The sequence below is a fragment of the Panthera onca genome, chromosome D1, assembly GCF_046562875.1.
Source record: "Panthera onca isolate mPanOnc1 chromosome D1, mPanOnc1 haplotype 2, whole genome shotgun sequence".
NCBI classification, from domain to species: domain Eukaryota; kingdom Metazoa; phylum Chordata; class Mammalia; order Carnivora; family Felidae; genus Panthera; species Panthera onca.
In genome coordinates this window covers 84,789,475-84,810,794 of record NC_138348.1, presented here as the reverse complement: position 1 = coordinate 84,810,794, position 21,320 = coordinate 84,789,475, and the positions used below count along the sequence as shown (strand labels likewise).

The window sequence follows — 21,320 nt, the reverse complement described above, 5'->3', positions numbered from 1 at the left end:
CCCTCTCATTCATTACAACCAGCCCACTCCCAGAGCCAACCTGGGTCTCCCTTTCAGACCCCCAGTTAGTGCATTCACTTTGGCATTGTGCACCCATAAGCACTCCCACACACACATACAAACTCACATGCACACACACGCACACATACACACACACATGCACACACACACACACACACACACACAAATGCCTGGTTTCCCCTCAGAGTCTACTCAGGAAGCAGAACGGTGTCCCATCTTCATCATTATCCTCTGCTCCAAGGTGTCCCCTTGGCTCACAGGTCCCCAAGACCCAGCCCCAGGCTTGGCACACGCTGGCATTCCCAGGCTTTTGAGAAGAGGGTGAGAGAGCAGGAAGTTCACCAGAGACAGGATATACAGAGTGTAAATATGTTCATATAAGGCTTTGGTACAGCACCGATTTAATGTTCTTATAGTCTGATTTCTAAGTTGTCTCTTAGAAGAAAAAAAAAAAGCTTACTGAAAAAATAGTGTTTTTATTTACTTTTGAGTTACATACCTGAAGTTCAAAAAGTAAGCCTCTAGTTGCCATTCAATTTCACACTTAAAGGTGTTCTGTGTGCAGCTGTACAATTTGTTGGTTTGTCTTTAATAATTAACCAAAGTCAGCCAACCAATACCATGAAGTCAGCTGCCCATGATAACTGACTTTAACCAGTCCATACATAAAGAAAAGAGAGGGAGAGAACACAAAAGCTACCCCATGTCTCCCACCCCAAACCCCTAGGGAAAAAAAATAAAATAGAAGACAAAATACAGCAAGATTTAAGGAACCAGTGGGACGAAGGAGGTTCAGTCCAGCTGGCCTCTTCAAGAACAGCACCATAAAGCACCCTAGCGCAGTTATGTTGTAATACTTGACATTCAAGAAATGGAAACGAGGTTTGAATGGTCTTCACAAGAAGACCTGGCATGGGTGGGGAGTAACTCCCAAAGAAAGCTGAAGAAGGAAAAAAAAAGAGTTTGAAATGAGAGCAAGAACTCCCATGACGAAACTGATAGTCACATCCAGATTCATCAGAAAATAACTATACAAGAGGCTACTGGGCATCTGGAGGTATGGAGTTTTTAAGAGGTCTTGGGGGGGCTGCATTGGGACCCCTCCCCTCCCACTGCCTAGCCACCCCCACCCTCTGTGTGTCCACAGACCACTGGGTGAAACAGGGAAAAGAAACTCATACAAAATGGCCTCCAGGTGTGCGATGGAAGAAGTATATCCAGGATGACAGAATCTCTCCTGATGGAAGAGAAAAAGTTGAAGGTGAAGGGAACCAAGCATCCCTGACAGGAAGCAGGATGGTTCCTTCAAGTCAATGGCTGTGGAAAAGGAGCAACTGGGGAAAGCACATGCCATCTGTGCCCTCAGTTTCTGGCCCCACAGATGGTAGTGTGGAAATTAAATATGAATGAGACATTAAGACCTTTTGCGATTGATGCATACGACTTGGTAAATGGAGCTTTGAACTGCTATTCCTCCCTAAACCAATGATTTCATCTAAAGTTCCAGCAATCAAGATCATTCTATGAAGTGTCCCCTTCCAGTTCCTGGACACTGCACTGTGGTTTACTAAACAATAGCAGAGACCCCCACAGTCTGGCATTGTGGATAATCCCTTACCTTATGGACAGGAAGAGCACTGTGTAGTTCTCCTGTTCCCCCGCCTCCCACTTTTTATATTGTAAGAAGTGGCGCAGCATGGTCACCTACAGCAAAGAGGAGAAGAAGGGCCTAACAAAAAGCCAAAGAGCAACAGACAAATTCCTCTTCCCCAAGCTACTGGTTGATAATAAAGGGGGAAAGGATATGACCCACCCCAATCTGTGGGTGAGCAATTCTCAATGACTTGGTCTACTCCAAGCTCTTGTTCCATGTAGCAGACAGAGGTAGCAGAAGAAAACTCCACAGGTTCTGCCACCAGCTACCGAAAGGGAAAAACCAAAATTCAATATCCCTTCCACCATATGGGAACCAAGGATAATGGCACAAGCATATGGAACAGCTCAAGTTCCCAGCAGGGGCTATGAGCTTCACAGGCCTAATCAGAGCACCCATCCCACCAACTTGTCCCATGAACTGAGAGGTTCAAAGACAGGAGATTTTTATTCCATATATAATCAGATCTCAACCCATTTTGCTCCATGTGCCTTTGTGAAAGGCTCGTTCTTCAGAGAAATTGGAGATCTACACTGGGCTATCTATCCTTTCCCCCTCTAAGGTCTACCTACCTTTTCACCATCTTTCTGAGGGCTTATGGCCAGGATTGTGGAAAAGGTAGAGGTAAGCATTACATCCTCTCCCAAGCTCTAAAATTTCAAGGTAGGGGCTATGTCCCTTGTCGTCACTTTTCCTTCCATAAATGAAGAGTCCAACTGGAGGTTAAAGAATGAAATGGGAATGTGCAGGTGACTTTTGACCTTGTGTACTTTGATGCTGCTGAGGATTCTAAGGATCAAGACTTGAGTATAATGTGAGAAGAAGTAGAGTTTTAGAGTAACTGCAGATCTAGCGATGGTACTAACCCTCTGAAGGGCCTAGGATGTTAAAGTGACATATTCTGCTGGTTGCATGAGTACCAGAAATGGGACAGGATCTATGTAGAAAGAAAGGATGACTGATTTAAGAGTCAAAAAAAAAAAAAAAAAAAAAAGAAAAAGAAAAAAAGAAAGAAAGAAAAAACCAACAATGCCAACAATGGAAAGCACTCTGTGTGAAGGCTTGGGTAGGTTAGAAGGTGGAGGGTGTGAGTGGGAAAGGACAGAGAATGTGCTGCTTTGTCTCTTGCTCAACCTCCCTGAAAAATCTTACTAAGAAACATCCGGCTGTATCCTTGGCCTCCCTGGAAGACTGCAGAAAAAGTTAGTCAAGGGTGGACACATTACCAATTGGACTCGGTATTGGAGCACTTCCAGTTCCGCAGACAGAGCCCATTTTCCTTCAGTGTCCTTGGAACATGAGAAGTGTTTTGAACAAGTAATCCCAGGGATTCTATGACAGTGCCTGAGTGAATGGCAGAGCCCTATAAGGTTCACATTATAGGGTCAGTAGTCAGACTCAAACTCCATCCCAACCTACTCTTCCCACAATACCCCAAAAATGTAAGAGAGCCATTCCAGAGGCTGAGGCATCTGAGTCCCTCTAATGACAAAAGCTCTTAGATAACACAACACTTTGGTTGGGGAGGAGGGGTTAGTATTGCCTTTTTTTAGTTGATGAGCAGGATGAGAGCAGAGAGATTTCAGCCACAAGTCTCTCCTGGCTGCCTGTACCATCTGGCCCTTTACCAGCTTCAAACACAACACTCTGAGCTCTTGGCAAGTCAGAAGAAAAAGCTAGCACCCAAGAGACAATTGTTGAGGCTGCAAGGTGCAGAGCCCTTGCAGCATATGTGAGGTCTTGAATTCTCAAAGAGGTATACTTCAGGCCACACAAAGTGTCCTGCTCCAATGCAAGCGAGCTCCCACTCTCCAAAATCTCCAATTGTGAGTGAAATTCTTCTAATATACTGTTCAGCTCTGTAAGTCCCAGGCCAGGTGGAGGAGGTTCCACCCAGCCCCATCCTCCCCATCATGCCCAGAGTTCTTCTCTCACACCTTATCCTCCCCTCAGTGTCACAGGATTGGACCATTCCATTTTCAATGACACCTTATTTTCCAATTAAAATAATAACTGAAAAAGCATATATGATGTATTTATACTAGATATCACATTCACACTAGTTCCAAGAATCTGCAGCAAGAATGACCAGGGTATTGTTCTCCACAACTGAGCCCATACAGTCAGCCTGGCAAAGCTCTCTCAAGATGCCTCCCTCTCACTGCCACATCTTCCAGGAGTGCTTGAATCAAGGTGCTACAACCAGAACAAGTACTGCTGTAAGCCTGCAGGTAATCACAACCTTCTCCTTTCTAAGGCTGCTGAGCCAGATTCCTTCAGAGGAACTGAGTACCAACCCCAGCAGTAAGAGGAGAGATTCACAGTCTTCAGCTCCCCATCTTCACTGCATTAAGCACCTGTGCCAAAGCGTTCAAGCCTCAGTGTCCTTTCCCAGTGACAAGAGACACTGGGTCCTGATTCTTTGGGGCTATCAGATCCAACAGCTTCCTGACAACCTTCAGTTCACTTGTCCTTTCTGCAAGTGGATTATTTGTTTTGTTATTTTAAAAAATTTTCATATACACACATTTCCATCAGAAAGACCCAAGCTACTCTGAACAGTGTTTCAAAGGAAAAGAAGCATAGAGGAAGGATAGGGAAGGTGGGGGCATCAAGGCATGAGCTAGTATTCCAGACCACCTGGGGAAGGCGGTCCTGCTCAAAACATCTCTAAGCACAGGTACAAAAATAAAGCAAACTATGACTTCATATAGATATATAGATATATAGATAAGCTAGCTAGATAGACTTTATATAGGTTTTCTGTATATTTATATATGTGTGCCGAGGGCATGAGCCCCACTCCTCCTGCCCAGCTTGAGTCTCCTGTCCTACCACTTCCCACTCCCCAGATGCCCCACTTGCCTGAAGCTTCCCACACTCAACTATTACATCTGATCCTTGTACCCACCCTCCCCTTACATAAGTTTCCCTCTCCTTAAAATAGAACAAATTTTATGTACTTATATAATTTTATATACAATCTCCATAAAAAATACACTAAAGATGGTATATTACTAATTTCGCCCTCCTACCTAAACAGAAGTTGCCTATCAAAGAGTCAACCAAAAAGAGGGTCATCTAGGCCTGATGCTACTCAGGCAAATTAGTGTGTCCTTACAAACCTATACATACACACACACATACCACACACCACACACATGTACCCCAAACCACCAACACATCCCACACCACACACACCACATACCACACACACACACACACACACACACACACCACAAACACACCTAACAAAAACATCCATATTGCATCATAAACACACACCACACACCCACACACCACCAAAACACACCACACCCATTCACACCCACACACATACAGCACACACACATACAGCACACACACTCTCACACCCACACATACCCTTACTTCCTAAGCCCAGGAAAGGAACACAGACTAGATAGCTGGCTGGGGCTGGCGACCAAGGAGATGGTCTGGCAACTGAAGAGGGACAGGTGAGACAGCCCCATTTCTCTGACCCAGCCAGGACACTGTCTACTCATGACAGACCTCTCATTGTTCATAGTAGGCAATATAAATATTCATTGATAGAATGATTGACAATTGCCTTCGAAGGATTGTAGATAACCATGAGGGGGGTTACTCCCCTCCATCAGAAATGAAGTTTTATAGGTGTCCTAGGACCAAAGGAAGCAAAAAGCCCCTAAGCCCTCATCACCCCTGAGGAGGGTCAACGTTTGCCCCTTTCATCTACTACGTGAAAACCTCACACATCGCCCAAAAGCATGCTTTCAGTATTTCTAAGGCTGAAAATGTAACCACGCCTCCCAGCCCAAACTGTCTCCCCTCCCAGATTCCCTTCCCTACCCAACCACCTCCCCATCATAAACCATGCACAAGGTCAGGATCCCTGGAGCCATAAAGAAGTGGGGAAGGAAAGACCTAACTGGTATGTATATGGGGTGGAGGTGGAAATCTTGCCCTAGTTCCTAAAATGAATCCAGGAAATCCAGGAAGAGGTGGGAATGGCAGAGCACACTTCTTCAAGACCAAAAAGAACATTAGGCCCAGACAGCCATTCACGCTCCCATCTAGTGGAAAGGCAAACAGCCAAGGGACCAGGGATAGGAACTGAGAATTTGTACCACTCTAACTCCCCAATCTAGCTCTCCCAGCCAGTGCTCCAAAACTGGCAATTATTCTATCAGCCCTATACAGGAGCCCTAATTGCTATTACATAACCACCACAGAAGGGAATACCTACATGATTTCAACTGCTGGCTGTGGTCCGACCCAAGTATTTATTAATCAAGATACTCTGACTCTTCCTTCTATAAGCTGTGGTGAGCCATTAATGATATGTGCACTAATGCTTATTTTTTCCTTATCTTACCCAGAAACCCTTAGGTTTAGGTCTGTCTTTTTGGATCAGACTTAATCTATTGGGAATTATTTGATCAGCTTAAAATGAGGTTAGAAAACACTTCTACCCTCTCAGCACCCCCAAACACAGAACATCTGGTGGGGATGTTATATTTGTTCATGAAAGACTTATTTGAAAGTACAGATGGTGGGGGGAGCCAGAAATAAAGGATTGGACCAGTGTAGTTTCACAACTAGTCTGAGGGAGGGATGGCAATGGATACCCCTCCCTAACCAAACATCAAGGTGCTAAGAGGGCTGAAGTCCAACCTGAGCTTTGGTCCCTATTGACTTCTTCTAAAGAAGAGATTTTTAATTCTGCCTCTTGATCTGAAAGGAGGAAGACATCAAAGAGGACAAAGGAATAGCTGGTCTCACTTCAGGATGAAACTCTCTCATCCTTCTATGGCAATCAGACTGGTGGCCTCACCTTGTCAAAGGAGGAGAAAGTGAGGAGGGCAAAACCTCTAGGTATGAAGCCACTGGGTGGCTTCATGGTCTGAAGGCAGTCTCTGTGCCCCAAGAAGAAAAGATGACAAATGCAAAAGCAACCCTAATCCCTCCTGTCCACCACTAGCAACAATGTCTTATAAGCAATTTAAGATCATGGGAGAGAAGGAAAAGGCCACCTGCCACTGCTGCTTATGAACACAAACACATGAAGCTCATGAGAGTGAGTCTTCCTCTTTCTCTACTCACACAGAGCTAGCAATATGATGGGGATCTCAAGACAAGTCTCCCAGCTTTGGGCCTGAGGAACCCCTGAAAACAAACAGATGAAGTTGAAATACATCACAGAGAATATGTCCATGTTTGGTTTGGGCACTTAGTGTTATAGGCTAATTCTAGAAGAAGTAAGGAAGTCCAGCCATGAAGGAAGATCTTTTCCAAGATCCAGTCTGGGCCTATGCGCTAAGGTCCTACTCCAGTCTTTTTTCAATGACTATAACAGTCTTCCACACCTATTCCCCAAATGATCTTCAAAGCTACCACTCCCCAGCCTGCCCCATCCCAGGCAATTGCTCCTCTTTCTTTTCTTGGGATGACCCCTGACTTGTATACTGCACCCTTAGGAGTAACTAAGTTATCACATGCTCCACAGAGAAAGGTAAGATTTGATGTCCCCTGGCTCTGGCCTTACTGTCCTATCCCAGGATCCCCACCTTCTACTCCATGATCAACCTAGCTCTCTATTCCCCTTCCAGCCTTATAGACACTTGGCTAAAGAATTCGACCTCCTTTCTATGCTCCAACTCTCTAAATCCCCTTCCTGAAAACACCCCACCTGATCAATTCCCTCATTCAGTTTAGATCTAGACCCTCTCCCCAAAGCAATAAGCATAGCCCCATGGGGCTCCATGCCTATAGCCTGCTAGAGCCTGCCTCCTTTTTATTTTGGAGAAGGTAAGAAGGCAGAGCTGGCCTAGAATGGCTGGTGAAAATGTGCACTCTTCCCCAGGGAAGCAGTAGGGATGCACTCAGGGGAGCTGCCCCTCACTCCCACCCATCTCTACCCTTTGACTCTTTCCTGCTGCTCCCCAGAAATCCGTGTGATGGCGCCCAAAGCTCCTTTACATGCAAGCAAAGCAAGCTCAAGATTAACCATTAGCTTCTCTTTCCTTATGTTTCTATGTAGTAATAAAATGTACTTTATGTACAATTCTCCCCTGCCCCAGCCCACCCCAACCCCACAGAAGGCTTTTCTAACAAAACTGGAAGAAACAGCTCCAGCCATGCACACCTCAGCCCTGGATTCTAATCCTGGGGAGTGGCAAAGTCACCCTGACTTGGTGAAGTCTGTTTCTCCCTTGAAGCTACTGTTTTGTCAACTCAGCAAAAACTCAAATGAGCTAAAACAAAAACCAAACTCATCAGGAAATTCCACATCTGAACCCTACCCAGTGTCTTCTGCATAAAAAGGACACAGGGAAACAACTGGAATCAGTTTAATCCTAAATATTTTAGATCCCAAATCAAAATAAAGACAGAGAGCACTGAAAAATATTAATAATTACTCACCCCAGTCTACCCCTGCTTGAGATGCCCCCTAGAGCATGATCATGGGACATAGGCCCCTCTTCTAAATGGGGCACAGACCTCACCAGCCCTGTGGGATGAAGCAGACTGCCTATAGAGAAAGTGGAATCTCCCAAGGCCTCTCATACCCCCCATCTCTCAAGGAAAGTCACAAGGGAGATATGGCGGCAGGGCTCACCAGCATGTGCTGAGCTGGGCCACAAACAATGATACACACACATGGCCCCACACAAGCCATGAAACCCACTCAGTGTGGTCAGCCAGCAATCAAGAAACAGGATTCACCTTCTCCTTATTGCTCATTTATTCCCCCTCAAACAATTGTAGTCTCAGATCCCCCTAAGTGCTTTCAGCCTCAGGCTCCTCTGAGAATCATTTAATCCTTTCCCTGGTCTGAGAATCACCTAACCCTGAAACAATCAGTTTCCAGTCAAGGTGTGGAATGAATGGATAGGCAAAAGTCTGAGACACAAGAATAGGTTTTTATCTGAGTTGCTTCTTCTGCAAAGCTACCAGACCATAAAAGAGGAAGTCTGGAGGACGTTTGATCACCCACAGAGTGGAGCACAAAAGTCCTAGGAAGCTCAAAAGTGCACATCGCCATTGTTCAAGTGCAGAGTACAAAGGACATTTGGTCCCAAGAAAAGGCTATACCCCCATCATGCACATGTTCACAACCACGCCCTCACACGCATGCGCACACACCCAGCACGGAAGCCTGTGCCTGTGACATCTTTACCCTCCATCAGAGGGACAAAGGGGACTGTATTCTGCCAATTTCCACCACAGCCTTAAAGGAAGGACTGAAATAGCTCCCAGGGCTGCAGGGAGGCTGCTGGCCTTCAAGGACACCATCACAAGAAGGAAGCCCTCTTGGGAGGAGAAATGAGTGTGAGGCCGTCAAAAGGTTAAGTTGGCTAGGTGTCCTTTCCCTAGCCTTAGGGATGTCCCAGCATAGTTGCCACTCAGTGGCCAGCAAAAAAGCACAGTTCCAACCATTTGGTCTGATGCGCTGAGGTAAGGTGCACTGCCAGAGGAAGAAGAGAAGACAGGAGTCAGCACCTTTGTTAGCCCTGGATATGGCTCACTGGGGGTCCCTGGAGATGGCTTGCTTGGGAAAGCACAGCTGTAATCTGAGGCACCTCAGCCCAGAGATAGGCTCTCAGTCTTGTAGGACACCCTAAAATGGCAAAGCCTTCCACCCCATCTTCTCCTCTTCTGTAAGCTCAGGACCTAGAATTCCAAGCGCAGGGCTCAGAAAGATTGGCCCAATTCACCCTGAAGTCCTTCAGCCCTGGCATCCCACATTCACATTTCAGCCACGATCCACCCTGGTTGGCAAACAACATGCCCAGAGAGGGTTCAAACTGACTTGGTATGAGACCCAAGTCCATTCCCTGCACGCCCTAGGAGAGGTACTCAGTGAGTCACTTATCGGGCACAGTGGCAGAGGTAGTGCTGCCTCTGAAAAGCAGACAGTCACCCGACCTCCACTTTTCTGTTTTGCTGGAACTGCCACCTGGTGGTAAAGTGGTCTTGGATGCCAGGAGAAGTGCATTGGCCAGAAGGTCGAAGCTCCACCCCAAGGGTGCAAGGCCCAGTCCAGAGCAGTGGGGCAGTCAACAAGATGAGGGCCAGAGACTGCCCTCTCCCACCTCTGTCACCATGACTCACTGCCCTTAGAAAGGAACCATGGTTATGTGGCATGTAGCCAGACCCCAAAAGTGGAGTCGGTCCCCACTCTCTAGGCAAGAGAAAGGAAGCACCAGGGCTTGTGTGGCAGAGAAGAATCCATTCCCTAAGATGGAAGTTCCCAGCAGGGAGAAGCTCCCTAGCGCTCAGAGCCCCCCTTGCTGAGGTCATGTGGGCTAAACCAGTAGCAACTGCAGTGAGACCAGCAGAAGCCTCTAGAGCTTTGACCTGGCCAACATCCAAGCAGGTAACTGGGGAGAGGTAGATGTCCCCAAACCCACCAAGACAACAGCACCAAGAAGGAAATACTTCAAGGAACCTGACAGCCACCTTTATTCCCAGGTAGTCAGAACACAGGCTCCTGCATAAGAAGAAGGGAAAGAGCAGATGCACCCCTATCCATCTTCAGGACCTTCTGTCCTGCTCTTGGGCAGCACCATTATCTTACTGGAGATGCATCTTTAGTCACTGTAAGATGACTGCACAGAAGCTTCTGGGTGCTAATAGTTTGAACTAGGACAAGATTTTGGCAGAAAAAGGACCAGAGCCCAGGCCCCTACCTATCACCCTTCTACCTTCATCCCTTTGCCTCAGCCAGTTCCACAGAAATAAAACTGAGGGAAGAGAGGGGATCCAGAGTTGCCCCAGAATCTGGAAATCTGAGGCACCCTAGCTTCATGTGATCCCATCCTGTTGGAGCTTGGGTCCACGGAATGCAGGAGGGCCCAGGGCAAAGAAGAGTCTGCAGGCAGCACGTGGAGAGATGGAAAGGAGACGCAGGCGGGCTCCCCACAAGTGGCAATTAATCAATCTGGGGAATTAGCTCCCACAAAAGGAAAGGAGGAATCCAATCAGTGCCTTTGGAGCAGCGCTCCAGAGGGTGCCGAGCCAGAGGCAGGATATAAATAGAGCCGCGGCAGCTTGGTGTTCAGAACAGATGGCTCCGGAACGGGAAGCACTTTGGCCACAGGGCTTCTGGCCCTGGCTGGACCAAAGGGGACTGACGAATCAGCTCGAGTTTGTGCATCAGGACCTGCTTCTTGGCCCCACTGCTAAGCAGCTTCTACTTCCACAGCATGGGACAAACTGTGGAAGGAAGAAAGATGCCAGTCTGGCCCTTTGCTGGCTACCCTTTCTTCACCCAGGAACCAAGAAATAAAGGCTTGTGTTTAGTTCTGTGGTAACTCATTGCTGAACCCCCAAAGCAGGCAGCTAGGAAGCATTGGAAGACCCATTTCTGCTCTGGACAGGAGAAGGTAGAGTTCAGCTGAGAAGCCATGAATCCTGTTTCAGAAGGAAGAATACCCAGGACGGACATCAGATGCCCAGCTGGCTCTCAGCCAGTCCTACTCACAAACCCCAGCAGTCTGCTGCCCTCTACCTCCTTCCTTCACTGACCACAGAAATAAACAGCACTTTGCTTCAATGTACATATATATACATAGAGAAGCCCACAAACTACATACATATGCATTTGTATCTATATCTATATATATGTAGATTTGGAAGATGGGATGGAAGTCCAGCCCTCTTCCAGGATTTGAGAAACTGAAACACAAGCAGAGAGCAGTAAAAGCCATTGCTTTCCCCTTCTTCACTTCCAAAGATATTTGAAGAGGTGAGAAAAATGAAGCCAGGGAAGAGGGGAGAGGTGGGAAGGAGGCAGATCTCTCCCTGTCCCTGGTTCACTTTCTGATCTCTACCTACAGGTCTGCCCCTGGCCTTCTGTCCTGAAAGTGAGACCGGATGGCCAGGATTCAGAGGTTCCACTCTGGCCAGAGGCAGAATGAACAGAACAAAGGTCAGAGCAGCCCCAGAAACTGCCCGCCTGCTGGCACACCCTCATCCTCCCTTGCCCCTCAGCCCAGCACTGCCACTCAGGGAACACTTAGAGTTGTGTCGTGTCACAGCAGAGTGGCATGGCCAGGGTCATCATGATCCACGCTGTTGAGAATCGCCGTCTGGTCTTCCGGAAGCTGGCGGTGGCACAGGTCTGAGAGGCGGGCAAAAGGGTCAGGCCGAGAGTGTCTCTTCTTCTTTCGGAGGCAGACGGCTTCATCGGGCCACAGAACCTGGGAGTCTGGAAGCTGCTGAGCCTGGGAGGCAGAACCGTCTAGAGAGAAGGGAACAGGTGCACCAAACAAATGGGAAGAAAATAAAGTGGGTGAAAAGGAAGATTGTCACCTCACACACTCACCTTTTTCATCTGCTGGGACATCTATCCTGGCTTTCTAGTATGACAGTGAGAATCGCTGAGTGTAGCAGGGCCTGGAGGCCACTACAGCAGAGATCCCCATGTTGGTTATATGGGTAACCAACCACATACACTTGCTCCCTGCTTATACTGAGCTGAGAAAGTAGGATAGTAGCATAGGTCTAGTCAATTGGCATTTTTTAATCTTTTATTTAATATTTAGTATATTTGTTTAAATCTGTTATCTAGTAGTTACTAGAAATACTTTTATTTTTATTACAGTAATATCAGTATTTCTTTTTTAGTGCCACTTGGGTACCAAGCATCATTCTAGGTGTTGGGGATCAAGGAATCTAAGAATGGGTTGGGACTCATTTTTTCACCCCTCCCCTGGCCCCCCCAGAAATGATGGACTTTGCCCAAGATTTCAATCCCTGCAATAGAACCAGGCCTGGCGCTTCCAAGACTTCTAGGGCCACTCCTGTGCCTCATGGGCCTTCTGCAGAAAGGGCAGTAAAGCGCTGGGTTTCTAGAAGATTATACTTAAATGTGGGGTGAGGAGGAAGAAACAAACATTACAGACTTAAAAAATACAGAAATGAAATTTTCAGATACTGATAGCAGCACAAAGAAAGCTGAAAACAGGGCCATGTGAGAGCCAATGACTGATGCACACTTCTACTCTTGGAAGGAGTCATGCCTGAGTCTTAAATGGAGCCTTCTGAAGCTCCGAGGGAGAAGTGTTACCAACAGAAGGAAGGGAAAATGTGAAACCCCTGGGTTAAGAGCCAATGTGCCACATTTCAAAGACAGAAGGCTACTGCAGATGAAGCAGAATGAACAGAGGACAGAGACAGGAAAGACAGAGAATAGTATCGTAATCAGTTTGAAATCTGCTCTGGTTGCAGCAGGAAATTTCTGGAAGGTTTTAATCAGGTGTGTGCTCATGTGTTCATGTGTGTGCATGTGTGTGTGCACACTGCCATGGCTGAAAGAGGATGCTATTACATTTTCTAAAGATCACTTCAGTTTCTGGGTGTAGAATATGTTATAGAAGGAGCGAGGATGGAGCAGGATAACCAGTGAGGCAGTCACTGCAATAATCAGGGTGGGGATGAGAGTAACTCAGAATTTAGTTTTAGCAGTTGAGGTGGATTTAGGATATACTGTAAAAGTTGGGCCCACAGACCTTACCAAGTAGATTGCACAGGACACGTGAGAGCAAGAAAAGCAAGGCTGAAGGAGCCCAAGCAGTGAGGTAGGCAGCAGTGCCATTTGTGAGGTTGGGGGAGAAGTGAAGAGATGCAGATTTGGAGAGGATAATCAATAACTTTATTTTGGACATTTCAAAGGCTTATAAAACATCTAAGCACATGTTCAACAGACAACTGGAAATATGAGACTTGTGCTTATGGAAGAGACTGGGGCTAAAAACATTTGGAAGCCATCAACATATTATGGGACACTGTAACAGAACAAGAGGGAAAAAAACTGATGTGGCTCTTTTTGTTAAAAAAAAAATAGATATGTACGTAGGTGGGTACATGTGACTTCAACTGCAATGAGCTTAAATAGGTTGAACATTCAGCTTTGGGCTCAATTTCTCACCCAAACCCTAAAAAAAAGCTTCTTCCTCTTTTCTGCCTCAGGACTCCCATCTATAAACTAATAGGATAATAGCACCACCCAAAGGCTAACTGAGAGACAAGTGCTCACTGTCTTCCAGAGAGTCCAGGGGCCTCTGCAGGACACTTTCCCAGTCTCCAAAGAAAGTTACTCTCCAGTGGTTATTAAAGATCTGCAAGGAAACTGTGCAGCTGTCTTTTTTTGACAGCCTATCATAAGATTCCTAAAACTATTGGTAAAAAGTACATGATAAATATTAAATAGTTTTCTAAGTGTAAAAAAGGGCTGAATTATTTTTGCACAATCTTAGAAGCCATCTATCACTGGTGGATAAACAGACATATTTCAATGGAAATGTCCTTTATATGAGGTAAGGAGATTTCATTCTATCTCACTGAGAAAAGTTTGGTCATCCAGCAGAGGCTGGGTCCATGCCACAATGTCCCTTAAGCACTGAGTAGGACCCCATAATTCCCATGTCCAACTAAAAGGTCTGAAATAATAGAGAAGAAATATATAAGGAGATAGGGATATTTCCAAAAGGCATATTACAAAAAAGAAAAGAAAATATGCTATTTATAGTATTTATGCTAAAAAAAAAAAAACATGCTATTTAGGTCATGATCTATAGTTCGTGAGTTTGAGCCCCACATCGGGCTCTGTGCTGACAGCTTGGAGCCTGGAGCCTGCTTTGGATTCTGTGTCTCCTTCCTCTGCCCCTCCCCTGCTTGCACTCTGTGTCATTCTCTCTTTCTCTCTCTCAAAAATAAACATTGAAAAAAAAAATTTTAATTCTAGAGAAAACCCAAGGTTGGGACCCTGAGCCAAACAATCCCATAATAAAGGCAGAGAGAACTGGAAAGAGAGGATCCGCCGTTTACCGGATCGTTTCTTTGACTTCGAAGAGCCCTTGGATGACTTTTTGGGCTTCTTTATCCGTTGGTATTTCAGAGCCTCCAGCCTCTCAGGTGCAGCAGCATGCCCAGGTGCAGGTGGATGTGTTCTGGAAGGGACAATTAGAGAGGCACAGGTCAGCTCCCAGAAGAGGAAGCTTTTGAAGAGGGGCTGGAAGAAAACCACATAGCCGACCCACAGGAGGACAGAGTACAGTTCTATGGAGTCCCAGATATCCACAATGTTTCCTTGACATCCATCAGCCTCTTGATTGCTCCTGGAAGGGAGAAAACCCAGTAGAAAGCTCCAGCAGTGGGAGGACTACCTCAGATGGAAACCAGAAGACCTAAGAGAGGGAGAAAGAAACTTTAATAGTGAGCCCCAGCCCATATCACTCAAACATGGAGGAGGAAGGTCAGAGAAGAAAGCAGCTTCAATGTCCAAAGCTCTCAGAAATCCTCACAACCAAGACCTTTAAGTGAAAAGTAAAAAGGCAGATTAAAGCAGTAGGTGAGTAATCCCACCCCAATTAATTGTCCTCCTCCAAAAAGAGAAGGCCAGGGCTAAATGAGAAACCCAATATCAAGTGAGATGGAGGTACATAAAACCCAGCTTCTTTGGGCTTCTTCCTCTCCATCTATAAAAGGCAGGCGGAGCCCTAGCAGCTAAAAGTAACAGATACTTGCCATCTACCAACATTTCAGCAGGAGTGTCTCCCTGACCCTCTGCAATCTAGGCTCAGATGCCATCAGCCATGTAAGCAAATAAAAGAAGGTAAAAATAGATTATGATGGTTAGTGTCCAAATTCCTTGCCATCAGTAGCAAGTGTCTAGTGAATCTCTACATTTTAAGATTCAGTAGAGAAACCAGGGTTGGGAGAGACACCATGTATATCAGTCTCTCCTTCTCCCCCAGCTGCAGAATGGATGCTGTCATTTGCCTGATGGATCAACTACGAGGTTAGAACGAAGTCCACAATTTGACTGGAGCCTGTGCAGCCCATGTGACAAAGGGAACCAAAGGTAGCTGGGAGGATGGACTTTCTGTGACAATCTGTGCATACTGGAGAGAATTTTTCAAAAGTCATAAAAGCAAATCTAGAAGACTTGTATGTTATAAATGTCATTTCTTCTCAAAGTAAGCCAAACTCGGAGCCTGAGGAATAAAGGGAGAGAGAGAGGAGTCGCTCTTTCTTTCCCGCCGGTGCTGGCTTTAGCACACCATCAGGGAAGTAGGGACATTCTAGGACCATGGTGGACTGAGGTGAATCACACTCTTCCTCAATCCCCACATCTCCTTTTTCTATCTCCGTCACAACTGGTTTTGAGTAAATTCTGATTAAAGGGAGTAGGACAGCCAACCCTGTGAGGGGAAAAGAAGTCCCCAGTGGTGAGCAACAAGCAATTTGAGATCGAACAACAAATGACAGCAGGATGGGAGGTCTGCAGCCCCATCTTCCCAGTATTGGCCACATTTGTGGGGATGAAGGAAGAAAAAACTTACAGACTAATTGTTGATAAGCCTCTGGTCTCTGGGGTTTCCTGAATTAACTGGCAATGAAGAAACCTCCATCTTCTTTGATGGATATCATCAGTCCACAGTCTTTTAGTAAATAAAGTATCAAGACTCTCCTCCAAATTTCAGGTCAGAAACAACTTGTAGATTTCCCCCTGATAGCACAGGGCTAGGGGGCCCCACCTACATGCACACACAGGCAACACATGGTCTCATCTCGTAGAGAAGTCCAACTCACCAATAGAAGTCAGTCTTCCATCCCCAAAGCCCCAACCCACCAATTCCCCATCCCCTCCTCTTTTAAACTCTACCCACAGAGATCCTATATAGCAGGTGCTGCTGCCAGGGAATCTGGAAGGCAGGCAAAGGGTAGAGATGGCCAGGGTATGAGGGAGCATGACTTTGCACTGCTGGTAGAATGTCCTCACCCCCTTCTCATCCTTGACTAGAACTTCTTCAGCTGCCTAAAAGGAAAATCAAAGGTATGAATCCGCCATTCAGTTTACCTCTCCCCTGGTCTTGGCCAGCCTTTTCAGAAAGACCACACAAGGTGAATGATGCATGGTCTGAAGAGGCATATGACAAACAAGTGAATCCAGAGAGCAGTGTTTAAATGACATAATCCAGGGTGACCTATGAGGGCATAAGAGAAACTGGTTCAGGGTGCCCCCAAAAATTCCTAGGGATTCTCCAAGCCAGGTAAAACATCCAGAGATATATGAAAATTAACATATCATTACTTTTATCATTTCCCTTATATAGCATTTATTTACCACTTACCATGCAAGTACTGATCTATGTTTTTTACAATAGTTCTCTTTAATCCTTGCAACAACCTTAAAAGGTAAATTCTATACTGATCCTATTTTTTCCATAGGGAGAAACTGAATGTGGAGGGTTAAGCAGCTTGTCTGATAATCCAGTTATTATGTGATAGAGCCAAGATTCTTAACATTAGGCTAAACTGCTCTTCTAACTTCTTCCTAAAGAAAACAGGTACAGAATCTATCTAGAAGAAAAACAGTGCTTCCATACCTCACCTGAGAAATCAGTGTGCCCTGCTGTTATAGTCATTGACAATCTCTGTTTCAGTGGCACAGTCAGGGTAAGACAGACCAGGGATTGGAAAAAGCTGACTGATGTTATATCTTCAAGCAAAAATTCCCAAATGGTAATGATCCATTGAGAAGGATAAGCCAAATTTCCCTTGTGAAACAGCCAAGCTCCAGCCCTTCCAGGACACCTGCTATCCACCTGTTTTTGCTTTGGGCTCAGGGCTCAAACACAGAAACATGACAGAAGGCTCCTCAAGGTACCAAGACACTCTATGGATGCAGGAGAAAAAAATAAAATAAAAGCAAGTGTGTCTGGAAGGGGTGGGGTGTAAAATGGATCTTTATTTTAAGCAAATTATACAGAAAAGACACATGGAATGTGGTCCAACAAACTTTACCTGCATCATGTAAAGCCTTTTGGAATCAAACTGCCTCTCTTTTCTAGGAAGGGTGACCTTATCCCCAGTCAAGCTCACAGCAGGAACTATCAGATAATGACATTTGGGTGATGGTGTCTCTCAAGACAGTGGGAAGCTTGGGTTAAGCAACTTCATCCTATCCCTGGAATAAAGTTGGTACGTGAATTTGAGGTTGACCAGTAGGTTACCCTGTTAGAACAGCATCCAACCCTGGGCTCTCCAAGAAATGGAGGTCACAGTTCTCTTCCCAAACTCAATTCTTCTAAAATCCAGCAAACTCTGGGGCTCTCCTCCTCCCAGGAAGTAAAAATATGAGGCCTAAAAGCCTAAGGGATTTTCTGGATCTTCCTTGTCATATGGGGTTTCCCCTAATCTCCAGTGCTCTGTCCCACTGATGTTTCTCTGCAGTTCAGAACCACCAAAGAATGCCTGGAATTTACTTTCTCACTTTCTCTCTCTCTCTCTCTTTTCATAAAATCCATAAGAAACCCAAATCACAATCATTTAGCCCAGGGGCCTTGGCTGCTTAGCTCTGTGCTTACCCAGAATAGTGAAGAAAAGACACAGTCAAAAAGGTTCAAAAAGCAGGCAAAGCCACAGGACAGAAAAGTTAAAATCCATGGGACATTTCCCACTCTTACTGCACTGAGGGCTGACCATTCCAACACAGTTTGCAGCTGCCTGTCCCAGTCAGCAGAGGCAGTGATTTAAGGAGCGTTTTCATCCTCTTCATGATTGCCTGACAGCAGACTCTGCTTGTCTGACCTTAGACTAGAGCAGAGGCTGAGGAAATCCACTCACATATGAGGCATAGCCAGGAAAAAGGTCACTTCATTCTCCATATACAAAGCAGAAAGCCAGAATTGTGAAGGTCAGCATCCACCCAGCATCCACCCCACTTTCTAGTGGGGTCAGAACTCAGTGTTTGGCCTCAGAACTCAGGAGAGATTTGTTTCCAAATGGGAGCTCCTTCCTGCAGTTCACCAGGAAAAGGGGGCCCATCCATCCTCCCAGACCCACCTGATTAGAGGCCAAAGTCGGCACTAACAGGACAGGGGATTCAAGGGTGGTGTGAGAAGAGGGTTGCTACTGGTATGAGAGAGGGAGCTGAGAGAAGCACCAGCCTCCCAGACGGCCACAGAAGGGGCAGGTCCACGCAATACAACTCCCCGCTCTGAGGTGGGAGTTGGGAAGAGGAGAAAAAGGGGAGAGAGAGAGGAGGAGGAGAGGCGGGAAGACAACTGCAGGTTTGGGGAGAAGGAACAGGAGAGAGACTGAAGGAAACAGGAACAGAGCGAGAACGAACGTAGACAAGACGTGTCACATCTTCTCCAAGCAAGACCGAGTGGAGACACATGCAAAGGCGCAGCATGAAGACAGCGTCTGAAGAGGAGCCTGACGCTTCCCAATGGCCCCAGCAGCTACCGCGCCCAGGGAGCTCTCAGCAAGCAGGAGTGAGCGGTGGCTCTTGCTGCCCAGCACCATCAAGGTCTAACTCCGAGGCTGCGGGGAGCACTTTATTCTCCTAGGCTGGGGATACTGGCCAGGCCCCAAGGAACCAAATCTCCCTCGTCGCTGCCCTTGGTTTCTGGGTTTGCCACAGCAGTGAGAGTATGATAGCTCAGCTCTCAGACCTGGTGCAGTGGGGACATTGTGGAGACAGGAATCAACAGCTGGGTGAGGGGAGTGGCAGTAACAATGGGGAATGAGGTCCAGGCATTTTCCAAGAGTGGAGTGAGAACTGGTCTTGGTGCTATCACCTCTCTGGGCGTGACAGAGGGGTCACAACTAGGGTTCAGGGAGAGAGAGTAATGAAGGTGGAGGATGGTCCAGTCACCATCCCCTGGAGCACCCACCCAGTAGGTCACAGGAGGCTCCTCATGAAGGAAGGCTCATAACTACTTCCTGACACCCTCCCTGCTCTCTCCAGTACTAATGGCTGCACTGTGGCACCCAACCAGCAGCAGACGTGATCCCAGGGCCTCTTGGCTGCTACAATTTTATAGCTACAGATCATAAAGAAATGGCACAGCATCCCAGTCCTCCTTATGGGAGGCCACTCTTATGACTGAAGATTTATAGTTCTGAGTTCGGATAATCAGCCTCCCTTGACATCACTAGGTGGGCAAGGGATGCCGATGCTTCTCACCTAGGGAAACCAGGAGGCTCTCCTGACTCCACACTGCTTGTTCCCAGAAGTACAGCCAATGGCGTCCATGGAAAAAAGAAGTATCTTAGTCACCATGAGAGACAGTGAGTCTCAGGTGACACTAAGCCTCTGTAAGGGACTCAATACCCCTCTAAAATGCCCAAGTTCCTAGATTTCCACCTGGGAGAATGCCAGAAGAGGACCAACCTCAGTGGAGAGCAGAGCGCAGTGCTTTACTGCTCAATTTCTTCCTGCCCAGGGGAAGCCTGTCCTCTCTCCCTGGGAAGATCCTCCCAAGACCCTAGAGCTCTGACCCAAGGAGATCAGGAGTGACTACTACAGGGACCTTGGAAGCTATGTAAGCCTGAGGGCGAGGTCTACATCTCAGTCCTGTAACAACCAAGAATGGGCTATAGAGGGCAAGGAACATGGGAAGTGGTGACATTTCCCTGCCCTTGCCCTCACAGGACTACAGGTGACCTGGTCCTAAGGAAGACCCAGCTATTGAGGGAAGGAACTGGGCCACACCCCAACCCTGTGCTCCTTGAGAATATTAGTAAGATCCCAAGAAGACTGTGAGGGACCAGCAACCTGAGGGGAAGATCTGAGTCTCTGCGGGGTCTAGGAAGGAAGGGGGTGGTGCTATGCCTGAGGGCAGAAGGGGGTCTGTTTCTGGATATGAGTGTGGCCCTGACGTTTCCAGAGGTGCAGAGATGCAAAGCAGATTTAGGCATTCTAGGCCCCTTGGGGTACATGCAGGGTCTCAGGGGGCTTCTGTGGGAGGCCCTGGGTGTGTTGGCAGCAGGGATCTGAGTGAGGAAAACTGCAGAGAGGCTCTGGGACAGGCTTGGCATGTGGGGTGGGAATCAGAAGCTGCAGCTAGGCGGTGCCCGAGCGTGGCCTGGTGAGGCTGTTGGAGCAGCATGATGTGGGGAACCCAGAAGCCGTGGGAACAGAGCAGCAGAGGCTGCCGCCCACAGAGGGGGTGAGGGGACATGGTTTGGATTCCCCTGTAAAGGAAGCGATGGCCCTGCCGAAGCCCCGTCCGCCTGTCCACCCCCCCCGCCCCACCCCAGCCGCGGAGCTCCCTTACCTATTGAGCTGAGGAGAGGCTTGTCTCGACAACACTGCCCAGATAGCTGAGATCAATCAGAAACAAAGCAGTTATCAACACGGGCCGTGGGGGAACCACCCACGCACACCCAGAGGGGAGGAGGGGAGGAGCACAGGGGCCAGAGAACCACAAGCGAGGCCAGAGAATGGGGTGAGGGGAAGGAGAGGAGAGAGACAGAGAACCAGACGGCACGATGGACGAGGCAGATGGGCGCTGCACAAAGCACAGACAGGGCTGCGGCGCACAGCATCTCCTGCACAGACAGAGGCACGGGGTCCCGTGGGCGCGCCACGCCTGGCGTCCTAGCTAGAGCTCTCCTCCACCTTCTCCACCTGCCAGGAGTAGGGGGGAGTGGGAGGGGAGGCTGTACTTCCAGGTACCAGAGAGGGTGGGAGTGCATGGGGCAGGGGAAGGGCGCTGGGCTCCCTCCTCTCCAACCGCCTCCCATCCTGCCTACCACCAGACCAGCCTCCTCTGGAACACTCTGCTCCCCTGCACAGGCGGCCACATCAAGAAAAGAGACCAAAGGACGGAACCAGAGAGAA

At 47.4% G+C, this 21,320-nt stretch overlaps 1 protein-coding gene across 3 annotated transcripts in view; it reads right to left on the bottom strand.

Annotated features, from left to right (window-relative positions):
• Nucleotides 1-477: 477 nt before the first annotated feature.
• IGSF9B (immunoglobulin superfamily member 9B) overlaps nt 478-21,320 on the bottom strand; it is a 58,422-nt gene continuing 37,579 nt past the window's right edge. For 2 of the 3 annotated variants that reach the window (XM_060605276.3, XM_060605277.3), the window contains exons 19-20: nt 14,510-14,631; nt 478-11,921 (exon numbers count right to left, since the gene is read on the bottom strand). In XM_060605276.3, the coding sequence (XP_060461259.2) occupies nt 11,713-11,921; nt 14,510-14,631 (331 nt within the window). In that variant the 3' untranslated portion in view covers nt 478-11,712. Of the gene's footprint in view, nt 11,922-14,509; nt 14,632-20,754; nt 20,801-21,320 lie in introns of those variants that run through there. The other variant, XM_060605278.3, reaches the window with a different exon arrangement.